The 24,743-nt window shown below is 43.1% G+C and overlaps 3 protein-coding genes across 4 annotated transcripts; all 3 read right to left on the reverse strand.

Moving 5' to 3' along the window:
- Window positions 1-645: 645 nt before the first annotated feature.
- Window positions 646-8,959, reverse strand: serbp1b (SERPINE1 mRNA binding protein 1b). Of its 2 annotated transcripts, none has more exons than XM_056421096.1 (9): window positions 7,839-8,959; window positions 6,850-7,030; window positions 6,428-6,568; window positions 6,044-6,115; window positions 5,577-5,651; window positions 4,548-4,725; window positions 3,865-3,930; window positions 3,507-3,761; window positions 646-2,245 (listed from the first exon to the last, which is right to left on the reverse strand). In XM_056421096.1, the coding sequence occupies exons 1-9, from the start codon at window positions 8,092-8,094 to the stop codon at window positions 2,186-2,188; spliced, it is 1,284 nt and encodes a 427-aa protein (XP_056277071.1). In that variant the 5' UTR covers window positions 8,095-8,959; the 3' UTR covers window positions 646-2,185. The 2 variants fall into 2 exon arrangements, with proteins under 2 accessions (XP_056277071.1, XP_056277070.1); XM_056421095.1 differs by having other exon boundaries at window positions 3,507-3,764; window positions 7,839-8,952.
- A 167-nt stretch (window positions 8,960-9,126) lies between these two features.
- On the reverse strand, window positions 9,127-13,274 carry LOC130198049 (3-keto-steroid reductase/17-beta-hydroxysteroid dehydrogenase 7-like). The gene is made up of 9 exons (XM_056421097.1): window positions 13,148-13,274; window positions 12,409-12,612; window positions 12,201-12,293; window positions 11,952-12,066; window positions 11,416-11,610; window positions 10,704-10,808; window positions 10,556-10,612; window positions 10,377-10,475; window positions 9,127-10,213 (listed from the first exon to the last, which is right to left on the reverse strand). The coding sequence occupies exons 1-9, from the start codon at window positions 13,180-13,182 to the stop codon at window positions 10,133-10,135; spliced, it is 984 nt and encodes a 327-aa protein (XP_056277072.1). The 5' UTR covers window positions 13,183-13,274; the 3' UTR covers window positions 9,127-10,132.
- An 874-nt stretch (window positions 13,275-14,148) lies between these two features.
- On the reverse strand, window positions 14,149-22,798 carry ddr2b (discoidin domain receptor tyrosine kinase 2b). The gene is made up of 16 exons (XM_056421046.1): window positions 22,723-22,798; window positions 21,518-21,620; window positions 20,677-20,914; window positions 19,984-20,131; window positions 19,657-19,759; window positions 19,381-19,564; window positions 18,711-18,951; window positions 18,474-18,539; window positions 18,020-18,156; window positions 17,089-17,299; window positions 16,771-16,994; window positions 16,376-16,503; window positions 16,054-16,272; window positions 15,552-15,786; window positions 14,998-15,147; window positions 14,149-14,808 (listed from the first exon to the last, which is right to left on the reverse strand). The coding sequence occupies exons 1-16, from the start codon at window positions 22,796-22,798 to the stop codon at window positions 14,674-14,676; spliced, it is 2,598 nt and encodes an 865-aa protein (XP_056277021.1). The 3' UTR covers window positions 14,149-14,673.
- Window positions 22,799-24,743: the final 1,945 nt, after the last annotated feature.

Genomic DNA, 24,743 nt, shown 5'->3' on the forward strand with positions numbered 1-24,743 from the left:
CCGGGAACCCCTCACGACACCCACAGCATGTATTACAATGGACAGACTCCATTACTTATAACACTGTAACTTTGCTTGCTGCTGCCACAACCAAATGAATAAAAGTATACATCCATCTATTTATCTATACGTACAGATAATACACAATGTACCAGACTGTTCAGTAGTTAGTGTGTTAAGTTAATTGGTTAGTTAAATCTCAATGAAACTAACGTTGGTGCCTAAACGTGCCTTAAGGCATTACATGACACCCTTATACAGTTATGTTCAGTTTTTTGTTCAACTCAACTTTATAGTCATTTGGGAGGCTGTAGTTTGTGAGTTAAAGTCATTATATCAAACTCACTTAATGGCAATCTAAATATTATGTACATCTCCATGTAGAGGTAACATCAGCTCAAAACTTAAGCCTCATCAAATCTGTGTTAGTTATACCTAATAAACCAGCAATTTAGTGTAAATCAAACCCTGCTTGGTTGTTTACCGCACCCTCAAGTTTATATGAGATTACGAAGGCATCGGCTTGAAACATCACAGCTTCCTACTGCTTAAAGCAATGAAGAATAAACAGCACATTTGTTTACACCTTTAAAACCACAGTATTGATTTTAAACAACCCAACAGCAATTGGCAGAATACATGTAACACCTCTAAAGCAATTTATTAGAACAGGGATGTTTGCAGAGAACGTTTAACCGTCACGGGGCTCCAACAGTCCAACAGGGAAACGGCTCCAGCCGTCTGCATCAGTTCATCACCAGCAAGTATTTGCAGAACAGCATGTAAAGCTTTAAATGTACCCCATCTTGTTCAGAACCCTAACCCCACCCAATGTAAAACATACCCCGCTTCATTAAAACAAAATGCTCACTGGAAATGCTGACACAGGTGGCTTAAAGCACCGCAAGCTTACGTTACATTCTGGAGCTGGGGATTGTTCACAATGACGCCAACATTCCTTTCAGACAAATTATGCACTGATAAAATACAAATTAAAAACAGCAAATATGGTTTACATGAGGGGGAAACAATCTTTAGAAGACTGGTGCCGATAAAACAAAGTGCTCAGAGAAAGACATTAGAGATACTTTAAAAGCAAGACATGTCCTCAGTCTAGTGTATCATTCTCATTCAGATTTCAACAATCACTTCTTAATGGACAGGATGAACCATTCAGCAGAGAACTTGTCTTCTATTTTCAGTGGCAAGTTCAGTGAAGAAGAATACTTAAATAAGTAACTAGCTGTCAAATTCACACAATCTGTCACACACACTTACCTACACACACACACACACACACACACACACCTGTAACAAAAAGAATACAATATTTGCTTAGTGGTCTTGAGTAAAAGTAGCACAGTCTGTCCGCCCTACGAGGACCAGCCTAAAGATATACACATTGGGCCTTGGGACACCCTGAAAACACAGGTAGCACATCTGGATCAGGGAATACAAAGCATCACTAACCACTGGTCCACCAAATAAAAGGCGAGCTATCAAAACAAAAAGGAAAAGAGGCAGTTACTTTCACTTCACAACAAGCAGAAAAATACCAAGCTTCAGTAGGAAGTCTCTTTGTCTGGTTACCCATCCTGACTTTGTGCCTCGCAAAGGGATGGGAGTCAGGATCAGAGTAATCACATCGTAAATGCACGTTTAGCCGCACTTCAGATATCTAGTACACGTATCCTATGTATTGTAGTGCTACCACATTAGTGTGGATTACTGGGAGGGAAAACTCCAGTAGAAAGTATTTTCTAAGATGACCGCATAATACTGAGCTGAACCATGAGGAAAAAAGCACAAACGCTTCAGAGGAAGAGAGACACACACTTCAACCTAATCGCAGAAATGCAGTAATTCGAGCAGCACAACAAAAAATATCAATGACATATGCATAATCTCTGAACAAAAAAAATAAGTATGAAAACATCCCTGCTTTCATGTTCCTAAATACAAAACTTCAGTGTAACAAGAGGTCCTTTTCTCTTTTTGTCTTTTGTTCTCCTTTAAAACAGGTACAATTTAGTCCTCTGGGGGTGTGAGTGGTATGGGATGAGTCTTTGTCATTTAAAATCTTTTTTTTCTGTTTTCTTATATACTTAAAGATGTAAGCATGCAAGCCTCGTAGAGGAGGGGCCCGGAAGGGCGGATCGGTGGGCTGGTGGTGGAAAAAGAGCTTTTAGGCCAGGGCTGGAAAGGCCTCGGGATCATCCACGTTGGGGACTGACACTCCACTCGCCTGGAGGAGCAAGCACACAGAAACCAGGAACATTAATGGCTTATCATACTTTAGATTATTGACATTCTTATGAGAACCACTCAGTGGCTCCTATTAATTACCCAGACTGTGCAAAACTAAAAGCCGGCCACCCACCCGACCCGCCTTGAAACACGGACCCCGTCTCATTTATCGTGTTTTGAGTGTGACTTTTTTTGCTGTGTCATCCCGATTTATATTTATACAACCAACGTGTTTATGAATAAATCATTTACTTGAGCTCAGCAAAAATGACTGTTTGGGGTTGATCACAATAGAAGAACCACAGATTTAGTATCAAAAATACAAATCTGCAAAGTAACCCAACTAGTTACTAATATTGACAAATAAATGTAGTGAAGTAAAAAAGTACCACCGGTATATTTACCTCTTAGCTGTAGTGGGGTATAAAGTTACAGAAATACTGGAAATACTCAACTAGTTACATTCCACCACTGATGGAACAAGAGCACACCGTTCTTCATGGATCTAGCATCTGAATTGTTAAGTCAAAAGGTCTACAAACTTCCTCATAATCTCTCATAATCCTGTGGGAAACACAGTTTACTTTCTGGAATGGAGACATGCTTTCCTAAAAAGAGTTTTTTTATTTAATGTTGTCAAAACAGAAAAGGTGTGGTACAAGAACTTCCCCTAAATACAGTCTGAAATTAGTATGAATATTTGACTCAGTAAAAATCTGATTTAATTTAATGATTCATTTAATGACAGAAGTAGTCTGCAAGAATAAAATAGTAGACATGTACCGACTTCAGATTCCCAAATGTGAAGTTCTGCTTGTTTTCTTAGTTTTCTCTTGCACACTGAATATCTTTGGATTTCAGATTGTTTGTCAAACAAAACAAGAATTTTGAATATTCTTTAGAAAATTGTGAGCGGGCATTTCCAACATGTTATTGACCACACACTGATTAACTGATTAAATTAGAAAATAGCCATCACATTAATTGAGAATGAAAGTTGTGAGATTAAAAATAGCGTAAGAGAATTAATTTGATGCCAGCTTTTGGCCACATTACGACAGATGCCCCCGACCACTGACATGAGGTCAGTCGGAGAGTTTGACACCATGGAGCATGGCCTTAATGCCTTAGTGGTTCCACAGGAGCTTTTCCAAGTTCGTGATTTTGCAGCCTGTTCCCAGCCGGGTAGAGAAATCCTTTGTGAGAGACGCTAAACCGTTGTTGTTGTTGTTGAAAGGAACAGCAGCATTTATTGTTACCTTTTCGGGCCGTCCTCCGCCGCGTGCTGGCCTGCTGCCTCCAGCGCCACCTCCGCCTCCGCCTCCACCTCCGCCTCCAGCTCCACCTGCCCCTCCACCACCGCCTCCACCACCGCGGCCTCCCCTGCCACCGCGAGCTCCCCCGCGGCCACGCCCGGGGCGGCCCAGATCTCCAAAGTTGATCTCCAGCTGAGATGTGATGTCGTTGGCCGGTTTGCGGAAGTGGTGGTCGGTGGAATCATCCGGGGTGCCCAGCTGCTGCAAACAGACGATGAAAGCATGTGAGACGTTACCTTCACTGTGTGCCGAGGGGTCGGTTTGGAAACCAGTAATTAAATAAATGCACATGTGCAGGCACCTTGTTGAACACGGGGGTCGGCTCTGCTTCCGGTTCTGCGACGTCGATCAAAGCACCAACAGGCCTCTGAGAGTCAGAGACAACAGAGGGGGTTTCATCTCACTCATTCCAGAAGAGCTGGAGACACAAACATCTTCAATATCGATAACTAGATGTGTGCATCACCAAGTCACCATAAGAGGTGTAAGCAGTTCTTTGGGACACGCAGCGTCCAGACGAGTCAGTCACGTTTCTGTGACACAAAAGCTAAGAACTGAGTTAGCGCACTCAAAATACCCCCCCACCCCACAAAAAAAAAACAATGATTAAATTGAAAGAAAAAACATATATAACTTTTGGGTATTGTTGCGATTTTAGACTTAAACAATGAACAGAGTAATAATCCTTAATCAGACGTTTAGTCGGTGGTTAAGTTTGCCAAGTCTATATTTTTTCTGGTCTTTTTACTACTGTGATAGAAAATGTAAATATACACACATTAATTATTTGTTAACCTGTCAAATTGCGATGTTTAAGTCGCAATATAATACGTTTGACTGGTTCAAATGTTACACAACCTTTAATTGTAAAAGGGTTGAGGTCACGTGACTTTGTGTGATGGAGCCGTGTGGGTGTCACCAGCCAGAGGGGAGAGAAGGTTTCTCTGCTCCATAATATTATGAATCACCAGACTTCATACTTACATCTTCACTCTTGGACTTGTGCAGCACGTATCCTTTCTTCCACTGGCTGTCGGCTCCCTCGTTGGGCTTACGGATGTTGAACTCCACCTTGGTGCGCTCCTTGTCCTGCATGGCCTTCCACTCGTCCAGGGTCATCTCTTTGGGGCCTTCGTTTTTAACTTCTTCAACCTCGTTCTCCCTGGAAAGCCAGCGGCAACAAAGAAAAGTAAACCTCAAACTTCCAAGGCCAGAAGGTCAGAGACAATGTTTATCCCATTTGCGCTCAAGCTTTGTGATGAAAAAGCTCAAATGCAGAGATATCGTTGGTGTTGCAGCACAACCTGCAGAATCCAAAGGAAACTGCCAGTGTGATGACACGACTAGCTTCAAACGAGGCATCGGCCGATAAATGTACAGCTTTTTAAAGATTATTGGAATCATATTTTAAAGCTGATTCTTGATAAAAAAACTAATTTAAAAGTGCACTACTCCGGCTCTGATGGAGCCTCCTGTCTTCGTCTGTAGTCACCACCTTGGTCTCGCTCAATGTCCCGCCCTCGGCACCATCCGATTGGTTCCACGTCACGAGTAACAGCCTATCAGCACCACGGAGAGACGGTTGAGGCTGCTCCCGTGTGTCAAACATAAAGAAGATCTAATTTAAGTTGCAATAAACATCCCAAATCCAGTATGCTGAAGTTCACAAACACACCCAGAGTGTCTGCTCGTAATGTAACCGTCAGCTATTTAAAATATTCAATTCAAAGTGTCCTGTTCATGAGAGTCTTCAATCTGTTTTTCAGAAGAGAATCCAGTCTGCAGTGTAGTTGCCCTTCATGATCAACGATTTACATTTTTACTACATTTGGATATTTGTTGGGAATCTGGTTTATTGGCTTACGTATAATTAGCATCGGCCTTGAAAAAAAACAAAACATTGTTTGATCCTTATTTCTTTATTTATGGGTGATGTTCAACAAAAGAGATCCATCAGCTGAACATCCTGATATCACCTGTAACTTGAACATCTGTCAGGAAATGGATACTCACTTGTTCTCAGAGCCGGCAGGTGCATTTTCCTCTCCCACTGGGGTCGTTTCTGGAGCTGCAGTCTGTTCAGCCTCACTGGGAACAAAGACACGCCTCGTCGATACGAACGCATCGCCTGCCGCTGAAACTTCATCTCTTAAGTGGTACCTTTCCAAGCTAGCTCACGAATGCATAAATACACTTTATACCGCTCCCATTCTACCTAATTATATTACACACTTGTTTGAATGATAAAAAGCTAAACAGTTCAAAATAAAACAGCATTTTTTCTTTTAACCCCCAAAACACGATACGCAAAACTATTCTGTCAAATGTTGCATTGAAACTGGTGCACTTACTCAAAAATAGCCACTTTCTATAGACATCACGCAGTCAACAAAGGCTGTACACATTTCAGAGGTACATAACTATCCTGCAGACGGTAACGATCAGATAAACAGGCCGTGTGTCTGCACTGGAAAACTCACCTCACTTCCTCCTTCACGTTGCCCCAGTTGTGTGCGCCGCCGCCGCTGCGCTTTTCCTCAGTTTTCTGACTGCTGGAGAAAACGCAAAGGAAAACACACACACAATTATATGCAGCCTAAAGTAAAGTACTCACAGCTCACAACTAACAGTGTTTCTAAAACCCCTCATTTTTTATGTTATTTAATTAAACTGTGTAGAATGTAACTGCCTTTTCGACATTTCCAGACTTCAGTTTAAAATAAACACAAATGTTAAAAGGCCAACCTGATCCTGGAAAACACAATCAATTAAATACCTCAAGAAGGGTGCTTTGGTATGTATGTATATATATATTTATATACACACACACACACACATATCTAAGGTCTTGGTTGAGGACTCACGATCTGTCATTGCCGTTGTGTCTGTCAAAGTCTCGTTTCCCACGGGAGTCAAAGCCTTCACCTCGGCCCATGCCCCGCCCTCTTCCACCACGCCCACCTCGTCCGCCACCACGCCCTCTGGGGGGCCGGTCTCCAGGAGGCCTGGTGGACAAAAACAAACAATAAATAACAAACAAACAAACAAAAAACTTATTGTGATCAGCACTTAACGAGAGCAGATTTGCATGACTGTCACATGAGCTTGTAATGACGTCAGAGTCAGCAAAAGCCTAAAAAAACTAAAAAGTATTAGAGGCTGTGCGGTGAGGCTGAAGTTAGCTAAGATCATATCAAACACTTGCATGCAGCACCACATTGATCCTGTGATCACGCCAGAAAGACTCGAGCGTGTCGGCCTGCTGTGCTCGTTGTCAGCGACTCACTTGTCTGCAGAGAACTCTCCGCCTCCCTCGGGCTTGTCCTCGGCCGGCTTCTCGAAACGGCGCTCGCGAGGAGGCCTCCGGTCCGGCCTCTTGTCTCCAGGTCGCCCATCACCCTGCCCACCCTGATTCTGGTAACCAGGCTGGCCCTGCTGATCTGGTCTCCGTCCCACTCGCCTTACACCTGACAATGACAGGACCACACAAATGCAGTGAAACCTCCAGAAAGAAATCATTAGTTTGAGCTAAATAACTCCTTCATGTAGTCGTTTGAGGTATACTTGCATCTTTTTCTGGCAGGTTACCCACCCATCAGCCAAAAAGCTCCATCAATATGTAGGAGAGTACATCCACCTCCTCCTGCTCCTCCTAAACTACTCATCTACCGAGTGAAAGGCCCCCCCCTCATCAGGACCACCGGGTGCAGGGCAGGCCATGCAGCGCCCCTGAGGTCAGCCGCTCAACAACAACACGCTGCACGTACAGAGCATCCTAGTGGCACTACTGGCTACCAGAGGGCCGCTCTCCATTTACTCGGTGTGCTGTTGTTTCGGTGCTCAGTTGTAGACGACTAAGCTTCACAAAAATAAAAAAAATAAAAAAGAAGGGAGACAACTCAAACAAAGAGCCGTGTGTCTCGTGCACAGGTGAACATCTTGCGCATTCAGCCATGCAAAGCCTGCAGCCGCTGCAGCGCGCGGAGCAGCATCCTCCTCCAGCAGACACACGCTCCCCCTTCACGGAGGATGCTGAGGGGGAGACATGGCTGCGACCGCGGGCTCTGCTCCGAGCCCTGCAGGTGGGCTACACCTCAACTGCTGGGTCCCCCTCGCTCACCTCAGTTGGTCAGGTTGACCTCCCGCTGTGTTTCCCTCGGGTCAGCATCTGCTTAACGGAGCTGACCGGAGACGCGCATCACAGTTGATGAGGGAAATAAAGATGAAAATGAACGAGCCGAGCACCGGAGCGAGAGAGCAGGTGGATTCTTGTACCTTCTTTCTTCAGTGGGACCGGAGCCTGGGACTCCTCCTTCTTGTCCAGCAGCGGGTTCTTTCGGTCCTTCTGTGACTCCTTCTTCGGCTGCTTGGCGGCTTGAGCCGCGGACTTGGCGGAGGCAGCGGCGGCCCCCTCCTTCTTCTTGTTCTCCGCCGCTTTCAGGATCTCGAACGGGTCGGACTCGTCGTCCAATAACTGGTCGAACCGGTTGGTTACGACGCAGCCGAAGGCTTCTTGCAGGTGTCCGGGCATGATGGCGCCCCTTCAGCGGGATTCACCTCCGATTCTACGAGGCTTGATGCGAACAAATCGCTGGTTGCTGCCACAAGATGGCTGGGAGAGCTGCCCCTTCTCTTCCGGTGGGAGCACCATCCGGGACATCGGGCGGCGCGCACCAATCTGAAGACACCGTGGCCGCAATGTTTTTATTTACATTATGTAACTATTTGCTGTCATGTCCTCGTAGAATAATCCGGGTGTTAATTTCTGAGAGCAAATTACACGCCAGGGAAGCTTCTAATAGTCTCCCATTAGGCCGGTGATGTGCGGCAGCAGTAAACCAGCGGTGCTTTGTACAACATGATGCTGCACAAACACGTGAGGATATAATAACACAGGGTTTGCCTGAATAAGTGCATTTTATATTGTCTTAAATCCTACCCATGGCTCTTTTAGTTTATAGTGCCTGAGTAAGGTCACCATGGCTCCTACACAAGTATTGCTGGTAAAACCCCAGTGGCACCTTGAATGTGCAGCTATGACTCTCTGATACCAGGCCGGCATATCATGAGATGAAGTGGGATTTGTCAGTTGATAAAAAGCTTCACACTCTGTGGTGAGGGCCAGTTGGGGCCTGCTGAGATACCGCTGGTGGTAACATGTCTGACAAGTCGGCCCTCTGCACACGCAGCTCTCAGTGCACTGAACACATTCAGGCATCTTTTCATGTAAGTTCAGTATTTCAAATCGTGGGTGTCATTTTAAATACAAGAATACAACTCCATTAGCGCCCAGGGCACATCGGGGTGTTTATGACGTGCTCATTTTCTCCTCAGCCCTTTAGAGAACAACACTGCACTCAAGGTCAAACGCTGAGGTGCAATGAAACTATCTAATAATAAATGCCAAATGTTGAATATTTCCGTGATAAAGGTTAAGTTATTTCGTTGTATTTTTCTGAAATGGCTTTCAACGCACATTTTCTCTACGTGACCCTTTTCTGTATCTCCACAATAAAGCAGAAATAGATATTTTAAATAAAATGAAAAAGACAAGAAGCAGGAGTTGATCTCAAGCAGGAGGCAAAGATATCTTGCAAATTTATGTGAGAGCTGAGCATGTCCGCCAGAAACAGCTCAGCTCGAGGAACACATTCACCCAGAAAGGTCTTTTGCCACAGCAGTTGAATTTACAATGTCAGATAGAGGATATTAAACAAAACCTGTGCATATAAGATTGTGAAAGGCAGAGTTGTATCACACAAGGCTTTTCAAACATCTGATTTTTTCTGACACTGCTCCATTATAGACCTCAGCAGTAAGCTTCATCTCACGGCCTCATCATTCATTATTTGTGGTGAAGGAAGCCACTGATGACAGCGGACAGTGCTGGTGGTCGGTTGGTCTCAGTAAACCCGACCAGACGCAAACCGCTAATTAAAGTTTGAAGCCTGATGTCAAAGAAACATGATACAGATATCAGGTGAAAATGCAGCAGGCGATGGTTTCTACACGGCAACCAGAAAGAAGCAGGGGAGACTCCTGCTGGTGATTGGTCTACTGACAGTGGGAGGTCAGGGCATAGATGTGTGAATGACTAACCTTCATTGAGACACAACATATGCGTCTGATATTTATATATACACATATGAAAAAGGCTCGTGTCGCAGGGAGGATTTCTTTTTGTAGGCCAAAAAGCCAAATCAGACTTTTCCAATGGATTTAAGATTATTGAAGGAAAAAATGACTGAGGCATACAAGCTTATGATAATAGCATGTTTTGTTCAGCAAGATAATCTTCACAAATGAACACCACTTTTATAATTTTTGAAGCGCAAATGAAAACAACTGAAGTTGGAAGCTAACGTTGGGCTATATATGAACGAAGGAAATACAACAGACAGAAAAGAAACACAAGTCAATGGTACAACTTGCAAGAATTAAAATAGTAAGATCATGTTTGTTCTTCATCATAAAGTGCAAAATGGTGTCAAAAGCCAAACGGTTCCCTGTATGCGACTCACATTTACTCTCACTAAAGTACTGTCCATCAGCGTCCTCGTCAGCATGTCTCACTCTTTCTTTCTCACTACTTTCTCAAGTTCCATAAGTTTTGAATAGAGGGCCTCAGACATTTCCTCATCGATGTCCATCTGAAACAAGAACAACGATGTCATTAATTGCATGTAAAGCAGATCACATTGTCAAGGTTTCCTGCTCAGTATTCCTTAAAAAGCGTCTCCATTGATCTGAGGTTCACAAAGATCAGACTTGAGCTGTGTAATGTCTGTGGAGCAGCGGCCTCTGGTTACGCACCTGTCGAGGCTGAGTGTAATTGGTTCCAAGTCCTGAAGTTAAACTGTGATACTTTGCTCTTGGATCCAGAGACTCAGGGTTTTGTACAAATAACCAGTGCTGTAACAATCCAGAGCAGAACTTTGTGTTCACGATGCCGATATTAACAGAGATGTTGACAGAACAGGTCGACAACGTACCAGCGCCTCGGCTCCGTTGTATGGCGTGAGCGTGAACGTGTTGGTGACGATCCTAATCTGTTCAGCACAGAAACAAATGTATCAGAATAACATGATGCTGTTCATACACACCTCCAACAGAGATGAGTAGAGTGAAGGCCTCACTCACCAGCCACATGAAGGGCATGATGAGGGTCCAGAAGAAGGGGGGGAGAATACCATAGGTCAGATTGGTCATCACCAGTCCTGGACATATAACGGAGGAGAACAGCCCCTGACACAAAGAGAAGAAACATTTATTTCCCATAACACGTGCATGTTCATGTTCCTCCTAACGTACTCATACTATCCGATTAAAAAATATGCCGTGTAAGTGGTGCGAGTTTATATTTATGGGGTGGATTATTTAGGTCTGCAAGGAACAAGGAGCTAAAAAATGTATTGCAGCCACGTCTGTGTTCTACTCTTGAGAAATCTTACAGAAAACAATCCTTCTAAGTGAGCATGATGCAGATGTAGAATATAAATGAAGGAAAGAACTTTTGAGTAAAACCTGCAAAGAAAGAAAGAACCCGTCTCTTAAAAGCACATTAGTTTAAACCATATTGTACAAACAGTTTAGAGTAGAGGAAAGGGTCGTGTGTACTCTTCTCCATAATACAGTCTTCCATTACCTATGACTACAGCAAAAGCATCATCTTCATAATGTGTACTTCCTCTCTGCTTTAGAACAAACTTCATCCTTCTTTTGACAAAACACTGCTCTTCCATGAACTTGTGAGATCGTGCAAAGTCTTTCATTCTCAGGTGTGGGTAATTGTATATGTGCAATAAGTAGTCACCCCTGGACCAATAATCTGCCGGTTATGTGCTTGACAAACCTGGCTGTTCTTGTGTCTGTTGAGCGCCAGGCTGAGCATGTCTGATGCGTACTTGGAGGAGCTGTAGGGCTCCGTCCCATTTCTGTGCTGCATGTCCTCGATGCTGAAGGCAGAGCGGCGGGCGTTACTCGAGGAGGTCCACACGATCTTGGACGTGTGACCTGCCTGACACAGCAGAGGCTCCAGCTCTCTGATCTAGAGCACAGAGAAGAGGACATTAGGGACATGACTTTTCTCTCAATTTCATTTGTTTTCTAAAACATATACTAAAGTTTAACCACAAGATTTTTTTTTGTTAATACATTTTAAACATTAAAAGCAGATTTTATCCACATCAACGCAATCATTGTATTTTTAATGAATCACTCTGTATGCAAAGGCATCTGCACAAACTAAAACCATCTGCAATATCGTACTGTAGGCATATACTTTACTATGTTACAATATAAGGATGAGGACGACATATATATTATGCCATATTGAAGAATATCTTATCATCTTTTAGATTTCATGTGTGTAGTCAGTGTGTGCTGTACCAGGAGAAAATGACCGAAGAGGTTGGTGGCAAAAACCTCCTGCAGGCCGTCTGAGTTGAGCTGGTCCTGTTGGGTCAAGAGACCCTCCGCTGTCGCAAACATGTTGATGATGTTCCTGCAGGGAGGGGGCACGTTATTGCATAACAGGATGGACAATAGACAGCTTGCACAAGCATACAGCCATCATTTATTAAATTAAAATAAATAAATCAAAGTAAAGTAAGTCCGGAACTGGCATTGGCGCGTTACCTGGAGAACAGACCCTTGAACAAAGCTTTGACATCTACTTGTGGATTGGGCATAATTCCCGCATTTAGATATAGAAAGTCAATTCTGTTGTATCTGTGGAAAAACACACATATGTATCAAAGATAAATCTCAATTCTATAATCACAGTTCAGGTAAAGGACAGGTATAACAACCGCCTCATGACATCACCATATCTCGGTATCAGTACCTGGCTGTGATCTCCTGAGCAGCAGTGAGCACTGACTGCACAGAGCCCACGTCGAGGTGCAGTAAATCCACATGTGCGTCGGGGTGAGAGGTCAGCAGAGCGGATCGGGCGGCCTCGGCCCGCTGCATGTTCCTGCAGGCCAGACACAGCCGGAGCTGGATGTCCTCGTTCAGCAGCCTTTCACACAGGGCAAGACCAATGCCGCTGGGTAGAGAGACAGATGGCAGAAAACAAAGGCATGACAACAAACTTCTCTAAGGAATTGTGTAATTACTCAAATGTACTATAGAATATAAATTGGTAAACACAGAGGGTTAGAGTAATACTTGTAGAAGACATAATAAAGGCAGATAAGAAACATTTGGTGTGCCTCGCATACATACGAATAAATGCATATTAGAAAAGTGAAAAATATTGAATACAAAAAGGAAAAAAATTGTGTCATAGACGATAAACAAAACTTCACAGGATGTACAATGTTTACGAGTTCCGTTTTCTTTTAATGCACTATAGATAATAAGAGCTAACTGTACATGTATCTATTATGGATTAAAGAAACTTCAACAGCATTATTTCAGCATGATGGCAGTACATTAATCTCTCCCCAGGAGGGATTCTCTCCCTCAGTGACGCTACAACGTTTCTGTCAAGTTAATAATAACTTCAGTTTGTATTTTAGCTCGTGAGAGGCGTCACACGGCGAGTGTCTTTTCGTCATTATTACGCAGTTTTAACCCACCTGTTCGCGCCGGTTACAAGAACAACTTTCTGCATGTCTGAGCCGAGCGAGCAGCGTCTGGAGGCGAAGACCAGAACGACGTCTTAAACTAGTTATGAACTCGACCCATAGTCGTCCGATTCCGCTAGGAAACACCAGCCTATGTGCACGAGCAGATACGTGGTGTGATTGGATGTCAACAAACAACTGGCCAATCAGCTCGTCCTACGGCGAGCGGAGAGGCACAAAACGCAAAAAGAGGCGCAGCGACTGAAAGTGCAGCTTCGGTCCATCGCGAAGCTGTGAATGCTGTGGGACTAAAGCATCACGGACACGTGTGGTGAACGACATTTTTTCTGTCGTTAAAGTTTCGCTAAAGCGCTGGTTGAGCAGTTATGTTGAACAATATATGTGGAGCACAACTGGGTGAAACACAAACACATGATTGGTTGAAGCCTCACCGCGTCATTAGAGCGCGGAGGAAAGTTGCGACCAGCTGTGCGTTGCAATACCTACGATCCTCTTTAGTATGCCGGGAAAAGAGTAAGTTGCAAAACATAACATTTAAAATGCAGTATGCCACAAATACCAGCATGTCCGACTGCATCCGGTCCTATTTTGCAGTTTGCAAGACAGCCTTTCTGTTTGGGCTTTTCTGACCCACAATCCTCTGTTCAGCAAGATATAAATAAGGGGGTTTAACCCCGACCCCCAAAATTAAAATGTACATATGTTGCAGTCCTTTTCTCAACATATTGGTCCAGAGAATAGTGTCAAAATACAACATGCAGTGTTGGAATTAAGTAGTATATCCTAATTAAATGCATACTTCATGTAACAGTATGCATTTTGATTTTAAGCTCATGATATTCAGCACTTTTCCATTGACGATAACTTGTAGCCGGTTGATGTCTCTCGTGTGAAGTATTTTCAAAATACTCAAGTGCAATACTTGAGTAAATATACTTAGATACCTTCCACAACTGCTAATCATTTTAGTCTATGAAGAAAACACACAGTAGTAAACCTTAATTTTCTTTATTTACAGGGATCCTTGGTTTGTTCTTTACATTTTTTTTTTTACTATTCAACAATATACAGTTAATTAATTTCTGAAAAAAGACATAAACACGTTCATTGTGATTAAAAAAAACCCCAAAAACATATAACTGTATTGACATCCTATTAAATGTGCAATATAATTCGGTGTATGAATGGAAAAGAAATACAAATATACACAATTATATTTCAAACCCTATTACCTTGGAACGCTATAAATAAACATAGCACAGAAGATAAGAAGATATTAATAAATACACAGAAGTGTGAATAGTGCTAATTTGTACATCTACTATATAAGGCTCTGTTCAAGTGTATACCTTCTCCTCATATCTTGTTATTTACAGCACAAATGTGGCAAGCCATCTTCAAACAAATGGAAAAAGTTGGATTTTTTTTTTCAATCTCCAAATTAATTCCAATTAGATTCAGATCGAAGGGAGCAAATGTGACAGTTCATATCAGAGAGAAATCATCTGTTCCATTGACTACGCCAGGCTCTCCGTCAGCTGAGTGTGTATCTCCTGAAAGCTCGGCCTCTGCTTGGCGTTCCTCCTCCAGCAGCTCAGCATGAGATCATTGTAGACTCTGTCAGGACAACAAAGCGGCTTTGGCAGGTACACCTGGGCACACGACACAAAATATTAACGTTAAAGTTTAAAGGGGCAGTGAGTACTTGAACATGGCAAGGTGAGATATAAATGCAGGGAAAATATGGGGTGCTTTGTATGAGTCACAAATAAAACCATAACTGAGTTTATAATGAGATGGTACTCTGGAGGATTGGCAGCCTAAACCTGTGTGATGCTCACCTGCTTGCCCTGGTCCCTGAAGAACTCGCCTGTGTTTTCAATGACCTGCTCGTCAGAGAGCTGGGAGTAGGGCTGCTTCTTACACAGAGTCACAATCTCCCACAGAGTCACACCGAAGGCCCACACGTCACTGGCCATGGTGAACTTCCCCTGAGGAAACAGACATCTTAAATCCAAGCACAACCGTATGAAGACTTGATGTGTATGCTGGTTTATCACAGCTGCAACATTGTTAGCAAATTGTAAATAAAAAAATTAATCGAGGAGTCTATTATCAGACACGCATTGGGATTGAATCGGATCCAACACACGATTTCTACCCAGAGTTCCAGCTCTTTCCCCGGGAGAATATTTAGTGTCCAGTAGATGAGGCTGAACCATTATAAACATGTCTGTTTAGATCCCAAATACTAACAGGGATGTAGGATGTTGGCCATGGGGTTGTGCAACATGTCACCATTGTCAGAAGGTGTGTATGATGGACACTGTGTTGTTATATGCTTGTATCTACTGTGTAACTGGTCCACATGTGTCCAGCTCCACACAGCGCTCACCAGTAGGATGCTCTCCCAGGACATCCAGCGAATGGGCAGGACGGCCCGGCCCTGGATCCGGTAGTAGTCCCCTCTGTACAGGTTCCGACTCATGCCGAAATCGGCGATCTTTATGGTGTAGTTCTTACCCACCAGGCAGTTGCGGGTCGCCAGATCACGGTGGACAAAGTTGAGGGAGGACAAGTACTTCATACCAGATGAAATCTGCACAGCCATGCCAATTAGTTTACTGTAGCTGAAGAGCCCAAGAGACCACAAAGAAAGGGATAACCAGTCATAAGTACAATGTAGAGCTTTTCATTGCCATTCTGCTTTGGTCATAGTGTACTTGCTGTCGGCTGCATGCATAAACAAACAGCAACAGGAAATGCAAAGGGGCCCACACAGTTTGTTTAGGGTGTCAAGTTTAAAAAGGTTGATATTGTCTTTATACATAGGGCCGTCTGGCTTTATGTCGTAATCCAAGATAATCATGACAATGTATGTCAAGATATGAGCCTACCTGACCATACTCTCCTCCTCTTTCTCCTCCTGGTCCTTCCTGTCTTCATCAGCGGCCTCTTTCAGTCTGAGGTTGCAGAGGAACTGGTTCAGGTCTCCATTTTCCATATACTCAGTGATCATACACAGCGGGTCTGTGTCCACACACACGGCCAGCAGACGGACGATGTTGGGGTCCCTCAGGCGAGACATGATTCGGATCTCCTTCAGGAAGTCATTCCTTCAGCACAGCAGGGACAAACTATTGTAATTTACCGCTTGACTGGCGGCTGATTTGTGTACTGTACAGCTCTGTCTGTTGTTTGTCTGTAAACTGCTTTTACCTTGCATTCTTGTTGGCATCTTCCCGCAGTGTTTTCACAGCAACCAGCAGCGGTGAGTCCCTGTTTCCCTCCATGGACAAATCTTCATCCAAAAAGTCCTGCATGCCCTCTGCCTCACACAAGTGCACCTGTTATAAAAGCACTTTGTTAGTCCATCATATACTTGGCACAACAAACCAGCTGTTTAACTAAGTGTTGCCTATGTGTCAGCATGCACTGTATAGCCATTGCATTTCACACTGATGCTTTTACCAGCAATAGCCATCTTAAAATGAAAGCCATCAAGAAGATTAGCATTTTTTTTGTGAGGAAGGAGAGAGCAGCTCGATGACTCTAATACATTTAAAATACCAAATCGATGCCAACAAACATTAGAGCTACAAAAGAGAACACACTTCTCCAAACTGGCCCTCTCCCAGCTTCTCCTTAAAGGTGAGCTTGTCTCTGGGGAACTCTCTCATGGATGAATCGGTGCCAGCAAAGAGATTCATGTTGACAGCGGTGATGGAGTAGGTGCTGCTGTCTGAAGACTCCTGGAGGCTGATGATGTCAGCCTCCGCGTAGTGGGGGGCGCCGTCTGAAACACTGGTGGCAAGGGCTCTACAGGAGGTGCTGGGCCCTGATGTCATGTACAAACAATTAGACACACTACAGCAGCTATATAAGTCGACCGATATAATAGTATTTACTGAATTGTGATTTCACCATCTTACCAAGGTGTTCGGTGGACTGAGCAAACTCGGGTAGTTTCCGGATAAGGCGGGAAGGCTCCTGGTAGTCGGAGCAGAGGGGGAAGATTCTCTCATAGGTGGAATTGGAGGTGGAGCCACTCTCGCTGGACAGAGAGGAGTGGTTGGAGGAGAAGGCCTGGGTCTGGACCGCCAGGCGAGCTGTGAGTTCATCATCCAGCAGGCGACGAGATGCCTGTGGAAGTAAGTCGGCGAGGGTGGAGGTGTGTTTTTTGTCGTTCATGTGACATAATCCGCATGTGAATTTTTTCTTACATGGCTGTTACGGGCCGTCAGTTTTGGATGTCAGATGTATCACACAGAAAGAGGAAATACTTGGATACAAGGAAGTGATTCACTGAGGAAAATGAGACGTTTTTCACATGCTGAAAAGTGCAAAAATGTTTTATTCATGCAACGTTTCTACCTAAAAGGTCTTCATCAGGCAAACTCCCCGATGAACATGAAGCAGGCTATATATATGCAGACACAACAAAATAAGCTGCCTGAGATGGAGCAGGATGTGGGAGGAGCCTCATTGATAAGGGATTGACTTCAGGTGTGAGCCCTTTGCACCACCTGCAGCAGAGCTCTGGGCTCTCCACTGGCCTCACTCGTTAGTCTGAGTGTTTCCTTGCTCTCAGTACATTTATGTTTGAAGTACTTTGAAGCTTGTATGATGTACGTTAAGTTAGAATGATACACATTGTGTTGGGTTGTATAGGGATGCCAGATATGTGCTCTCTACGTATTAAACTTACGTAGGGATAATTCATGGCACATATTATCTGTTTACCTGACCATGGTTTTCATCACATTATCTTATAATCATCGCCCTCAGACAGTCCCGATCCCTGAATATTCTACAACCTGGTTTGATAACGGATTCAATAAGCTTAAAAAACTCTCCCCTCACCTTCTCAAGCATCTTTTGCCAGACCTGCCTCCACAGGATGATGACGATGATCGTCATGAGGATGGCAATGATGGCCACCAAACAGCCAACCAGGATCCTGGTATTGCTTTCATCCACTTTATGAGTAGGGTCATCTCCTAACAAAAGAGTTGACGCTTGAAGACGTGTCATTTATTTTAATAATCGGTCATTTATGATGCTATCAGCAGGGGGCACTGTGTAACCAACACAAAACATTTCAGTTAAACCGTCTTTGAAGGAATTACCTTCACTAATAAAACACTATACATTATAGCAAGCTGTAACTAGTAACACTATTCCAACCTCGATGAAGAAAAATCATAAATACATTATCTTGTAAGTCTCTCCAGTATTTTTCTCCGCTGGCCGATGAGCAAATCCAACAGAATTAAAACCTTAGAAAAAAATAATCATTGAGGGTTTAGTTATTGACCTGGCAGTGTGTTTGTGGGGTGTCCGTGTTTGCGAGGACTCAGAGAAGTGTTGTACACGGCTGAGCCTGTGTGAGAAAGAAAAACACAACGCTCAAGGATATGAGTTCAGGCAGGAGAACGCTTTGGTGCAGTAAACATGCTGTCAGAAAGAGTCAACAGGTTCATTTAATAGGAGACAAAAGCCCCTCAAACAGATACATATTCTAATCAAAGTTACACTCCAGAGCCCATCTTACCTGACTGGAAGGCAACTTCACTGAACAACATCCAAAGGTCACTGAAGTGGAAACGGCATTTGATGGCGCTGGCTGTGCGGTCGCCGAGGGACACGGTGATGAAACGGGCGCCTTGGCTCACGCGGTCCACAGTGGGCCTGAAGGTCACGGGGTCAGCCTCCCACTCTGATCCTGACCGGAAGTAACAGGTGGCCTGTCTGAACATCCTCACCCCGCGGCTAAACATGTTGTTACAGTGAACCTGTAGAGGTGGGATGTGTATAAAAGCAAGCATGATCAAAGTACTGATAAATGTGTCTTGCAACTAGTTATCTTGTTAATATCTACAGGGGAATATGCATTTTGTTCTCTACCTATGACATCGATGACTAAACGGGAGCAAAAGTGTTCCAAACAGTCAGAATGGAGGGGGAAGGTGATGCAGGAGCAGGTGTAGAGATGACTAATCTCTGCTGAAAGAAATGTTATCTCTGATCTCTGGTCACAGCACGTACCCATGACTAATTATACAGAGTTTTTTACACTGTGAGGCTATTTTGCATGATGTTATGCCTCCAATAAAATATGCAGCATCTATTTGTCAGATGGGTGCATTGATTTGGCTCAGCAAAATTACACTTTTTTACTATTTAGCTGATTAATGATGTTCTGCCCTGCACCGACTTCTTACCTTCATGGAAGTGAAGTTTCGGACGTGGTCAAACTCAAAGATCATCTCCACGTAACCTTTGGGCAGGCTCTTGTTGTTCCAGCCCACGTAGTCGTAGCCAGGCCACATGCCGTATATGTGGCTGTGGAGGAAATCATCCATACCCCAGGTACCATCTGTCAGCTGGCCGAGGCCCTTCGTCAGTCTAGTGCAGAGACGGATGGACGAAATAAAGTTAGAAAACACAAATATTTAAAATTCTATTGATTCCACTGATTGTGGCAGTAAAATCCAAACCTTTCAGCTGATGCTCCATCATTCACAGAGTCATTAAAGTAGACATCCAGGCCTCTGTAGATCATTTGATGCCCATCTGGAATGCTATACGATATCAGGCCATCTACAGGGAGCAGGTCAAAGGTCAGAGGTTGTGAATTATTTACTCACTACATGCTGATAGGATATAATGACAATTAAGTCATAATAAAACTGGTAAGCTCCAAAAAATGTGTTCAAACTTTGGTAATTATAAAAAAAGAAGAACAAAAAGAATGTTACATGAGATGTTGCTAGTGCAATTAGGTGAAGATGTTGCAATCTGAATAATTGAAAGCAGTGACTAACCCAACCATTCACAGCCATAGAGCTCCACTCTCATACACACGATCATGGAGTGGTCCGTCACAGGCATGAAGCGGACGAAACGAGCTATTATGGGAGGCTCCAGATCCTTCAGCACCACATCGTATGCATTCCTGTTCCCCTCAATGACCTGGCAGGAGAGACGCGTAGGACACAAACAGAGAGAGAAATGTGTCCGCATGTATACGTTATTTTCAAACATTTTGTTAAATCTGGACAAATCTGTGAAGAATTGATCCCATAAACTCTGTCTGCTGCAAAGAAGATGTTATCTCCTTGTCCTCTCCAAACAGTGTTGGAGGATCAGATCCTGTAATATAGTGAAACTAGCAGTACTATGATATGAAATAGCAAAAGGACCTATGTCTATTTATAATAAGTCTATTTCGTGATATTTTAGAAGAATTGACCATGTGATTGTAATAGTCTATTCAATAATTGTTTATAGTTTTTGTATTGTAAGTAGAATTGTACTGTTGTAGCTGGTCAAGCTAGGGTTAATTTGAACTATTAAAACTAATAAATATTGTTAGGCAGTTTATAACCTTGAACACAACTTGATGAATTCATCTGATGCAATTAAGATGAACTGATAATGTGTTGACCGAAATGTATTTATAAATGCGCGTCTGGAATGAGAAACAATGACAAACGGTCGTATCTAGAGATGCTCACCTGCCTCCCCTTCCTGTCCTGCCAGCCCACCCAGTTGCTGCCGTCGCGGCTGTACTTGATCCTGTATCGCTGGGAGAATTCGTTACCCATACCGTCGGCATGGCGACCTTGGGTGCCCACCAGTGTGATGAAGTGCAGTGAACGCAGGTCCACCTGGAGATACTCTTTGAGGCCGTCCGGCTCTGTCATGATGTCAGGACACCAGGCCCCGTCGCCGTCGCCGTTGTCCAAGTCAAGTCTGAAGAGGAGGAAGAAAGAAGACGAGAGGAGCGTGTCAATTCAGAGGAAGAGATGAAAAGGGGAAATACATGTTGCATGATATGAATAGAGGAAGAAGAACATTTAGAGTGAGTTATTATATTCACCATGCATAATTCATATTGGCATGATATCATATTTAACTACTCGACATTGCTGCTGGACAACAGTTGTTAAAAAATAATTATTCGATATGGGTCCAGTAAATGAAACTTTCACGTATGCTGAGCTTCACATCTGCTTCACCGTGGCAACAGCAGATGAACCTCCAGGACAATGACTAAATGGTCCTTGAAAGTATATCGTTTTGTAAACTTTCACATATGCTATTTGCAACATTAAATCATTGGCAGTTTAAAACATGTTTTTTAACCACAGCATAATGTGGGATAATTCAAAGAAGAATTTAAGAGTTTACAGATCATCACTGAAGAAGGAGTCTATAATATATTGCGTATATTGGAACATTGCACGTTGTCTGCCGCCATACCTACTAATGACCAATGGATATAAAATAAATATGTTACAAAAAGCAAATTAAATGAAGTTAAGAAGTTCAGAAAAGAAGCATCATGCGACTTGCCTGCCAAATCTTGCAGCAGTTGACTCGGACCACTGACTGGAGGCAGAGATGTCCTCGTCCTGAATCTGCCCACCGGTCATACCAAGAGGATATCGACACAGTTCTACAAACACAAGACGCATCCATGATACACGTGCTGCTCACACGATGATTATGTTTGTGAGTGTGAGACCTGTATTCTATCACCAGCCAATACAAGTTGTTATCATTTCAGTTTGCAGGATGTCGGGTTGAGTGTGGTCAAGTCTTGTCCCTCCCCCAACAGCCACTTCCTGTAGCCCTGCAAGGCCTCTAAAGCCAAACAGAGGCATCACTGTGTCGGTACGGTTACCAGTCTAAGCTAAATGAGTCGGGTCCTCTAAACGGCCTGCTCTTAATTTTTCATCTTTTTTCATAATCTTTACCGACCACGTGAGAGACATTTGAGATTTTTAAAGCCCTATCATCTGGCTTTATCTCTTATATAATAAAGATAAGTTTGGCAACAACATATGCCACGTTATAGTGTTATTACGATTCAGTGACCAAACTGTACATCTGCTCACTGCATCTCCCAGAGTGTGACTGTGTATTCTTCACATCTCTACCTGGTAATTAAGGGACGTCTGTGTTGGAGTCACCTTCCCACAGCGAACGCCTGACATGTACTTTGGGAGAGCAGCAGAACAAATAAACCTTTTACTGAGAAAATATTCCAAATGGGAAACTCAAATGAGCGCATGTGTGAGTGAGAGTGTGTGTAGATGTTTGCGTGTGTTACCTACACTTATGCCTACAAATTGTCAATTTTTTTTTTGCCATGAATGCCCCCTGCTTGTGAAAGGTCTGCCTGTTCTGAGGATATTTGCTGTCTGACCATTAGGTAAACCACACACACACACACACACACACACACACACACACACACACACACACACACACACGCACATGCACACACATTACATTCTTGCATTCTAAGCCCACCCACCTAAAATTGCTTCCCTTCTCCATCTTGTCAACATGCTTCCCCCTCAGGAATATGAGGAGGTTATTTTGAACTCTTGTATGACATATTTACTGGCTCCTACTTTATTCAGACATAGAAAACTACACTTACATCAACTTAAACTCATATAGTTGCCCAACAACAGGCCCTACCAAAGTGTCCTTGAGCAAGATATTTAGCCCCTATACCTGCAGTGAGAAAGCACACAAACACCTCCTACCTGGGTTGACTTGAGATCGTACAGTCACAGCCAGAAGGATAATGAAGACGTGGTGTGAGACCTTCATGACCCTCATCTCTTTTCAAGGAGCTGCACACCTAGAAGGTTGTAAATCAGTGGATAAGATTAGAAATACACTTTAGGCCAAAACCATCAGGATAGTTCATACCAACAAATTCACAAGTGAGATTTTTTAAAGGATTCTGAGGTTTTATTTGCCACACACACAAACAATATGTAGACTGAAATGCAGGGTGGCGTACTCATACAGCTGTGCTAAAATACTGGTATGCTGTAAATAATAAAAAAACCTTATTAGAGTAAAGCGGTTAAAACATTTTTAAACATGTGCCATGTAAACGTGTGATGTCAGGACAGTAGGATGCTGTACATAGTTCTCTGGAGTTGAACCTCAACTCACAGGGGGAACAAATGCCCACACAGTCCTCAGCCCAGAGTCCTGCACTCTCTCCCACCACAGTACTGCATTATATTGACCTTGTAAATAGGTCTCAGTGACTTATGCCTCCAACCCAAGAACTTAGCCCACTGTTCACAAACTGCACCTCTTGTCTTACACACGGCGTGTTCTCCAAAAACTTGTTTAGATAACGTTGTTCTGTGTATAGAACGGAGTTATACTGTAAGTGTAGTGCATTAGAAGTGAAAGCCCACGTCTGTAAGGAATCTTTCAGTCCGTTTCTGGAGAGCTGACATGACGATCGCGACTAACTTTCCATATCCTTTTTCTCGTATATATTTTTGAGGCACAGATTAAAATGATACAACTGAAAGGCAAATAAAGCACCAATGCTGTGCCTTTCTTCAACTTGATGTTTACAGATAGACATTTGTCTTGTACTTAAGTCTATTTTGAACTTGTGTAATGTTTTTACTGTATGATGTCACTTTCTATACGGAGCTGAATTTACACAAAGTTAATTCAAAAGTCAACGTGGACACCGGGGAAAATAGATATCAGAAAAATACAGATTTGACTTACTTTGTCAAGTTCTTCTCTTGTTATTATCAAACCATCTGTCTGTGACTGTTAGTTGCTGACCTCTTATTCCTTGGAAGGTCTTTCTGGGAATGGAAAAGAGAGAGAGAGTGAGAGAGAGCAAGAGAGAGAGAGAGAGAGAGAGGCTGGTGTGATAGTCTCTCTGGCTGGAGGAAAGAAGCAGAGAAAATAACACCCTTTGGGATCTTGAGGGGAAGCCAATCCGAGAATTCCACCTGATCCACAAATGGTTTCAATTATGGCCCACAGAGCAACAGTGTCTGGCAGCTTCCACATGGAGCTACTGGCAAAAACAGACAGGAGAACTGGCTAATTAGTGAAGGAGACATCATATTTAAAAAAAAATGTATTGGGATTAAAATGGGCACAGCAGCTGAAGCAGAAAGGAGTCAAAAGCTTGTTTCAATCAATATGTGAATCAATATGGTTTGGTATGCAAAAGCTAATAATATGTCCTAAAAATTATGTGCAGATGTTTAATAACATTTTATTTCTCATGCAACTTACAGTTCTCATACGTCCAATACAAACAGTTTAACAGAAACTTAGAGGTCATGTTAATGTTTTCAATACTTTAAGTAATCAGAACTAACACATACTCGAAGCGTCAAAACTTTTCATTTTCTACTCGCAGTCATTACAAACTGCTGCAGCAGCAACACAAGTTTACATATTCTACAGGATGTTATGTGTTGAAACAAAGAGAGGTCTAAATGCTACAGAAACAAGAACAAGAGGAATAAAGACTTTCACTACTGTGCATTTAAAGCAACGCATTCCTTTTGTAATTCACTTATTTATGTTACACTTATTTATTTACTCACTGAAGTATTTTCAGTGCATCTTCTCCCTGACTGCTTAATGCTAATTAGTAAAAGCACAGCACTTGTAATGATAATATAACATCTTATAAAATAGGTCATGCCCATGTTTCCAGTCTGTGTGCTATAAGCTAACCTGCTGCTGGATGCAGCTTCATATTTAGTGTATATTAGTGGAA

The sequence above is a fragment of the Pseudoliparis swirei genome, chromosome 8 (assembly GCF_029220125.1).
Source record: "Pseudoliparis swirei isolate HS2019 ecotype Mariana Trench chromosome 8, NWPU_hadal_v1, whole genome shotgun sequence".
Classification (NCBI taxonomy): Eukaryota; Metazoa; Chordata; class Actinopteri; order Perciformes; family Liparidae; genus Pseudoliparis; species Pseudoliparis swirei.

Coding starts and splice junctions, on each gene's coding strand:
- LOC130198049 (XM_056421097.1), bottom strand. CDS start 13,182: ATGCAGAAAGTTGTTCTTGTAACCGGCGCGAACAG. Junction 10,809..11,415: donor ACAGACACAAGAACAGCCAG/GTTTGTCAAGCA, acceptor TCTTTGTGTCAG/GGGCTGTTCTCCTCCGTTAT. Junction 10,214..10,376: donor ATTACACTCAGCCTCGACAG/GTGCGTAACCAG, acceptor TTCTTGTTTCAG/ATGGACATCGATGAGGAAAT.
- serbp1b (XM_056421095.1), bottom strand. CDS start 8,094: ATGCCCGGACACCTGCAAGAAGCCTTCGGCTGCGTCGTAACCAACCGG. Junction 6,116..6,427: donor CACAACGGCAATGACAGATC/GTGAGTCCTCAA, acceptor CGTTTTCTCCAG/CAGTCAGAAAACTGAGGAAA. Junction 3,931..4,547: donor ACAAGTCCAAGAGTGAAGAT/GTAAGTATGAAG, acceptor TCTGACTCTCAG/AGGCCTGTTGGTGCTTTGAT.
- ddr2b (XM_056421046.1), bottom strand. CDS start 22,798: ATGAGGGTCATGAAGGTCTCACACCACGTCTTCATTATCCTTCTGGCT. Junction 16,273..16,375: donor GATGCCAACAAGAATGCAAG/GTAAAAGCAGTT, acceptor GCTGTGCTGAAG/GAATGACTTCCTGAAGGAGA. Junction 15,148..15,551: donor CCTGGGAGAGCATCCTACTG/GTGAGCGCTGTG, acceptor CTGTTTCCTCAG/GGGAAGTTCACCATGGCCAG.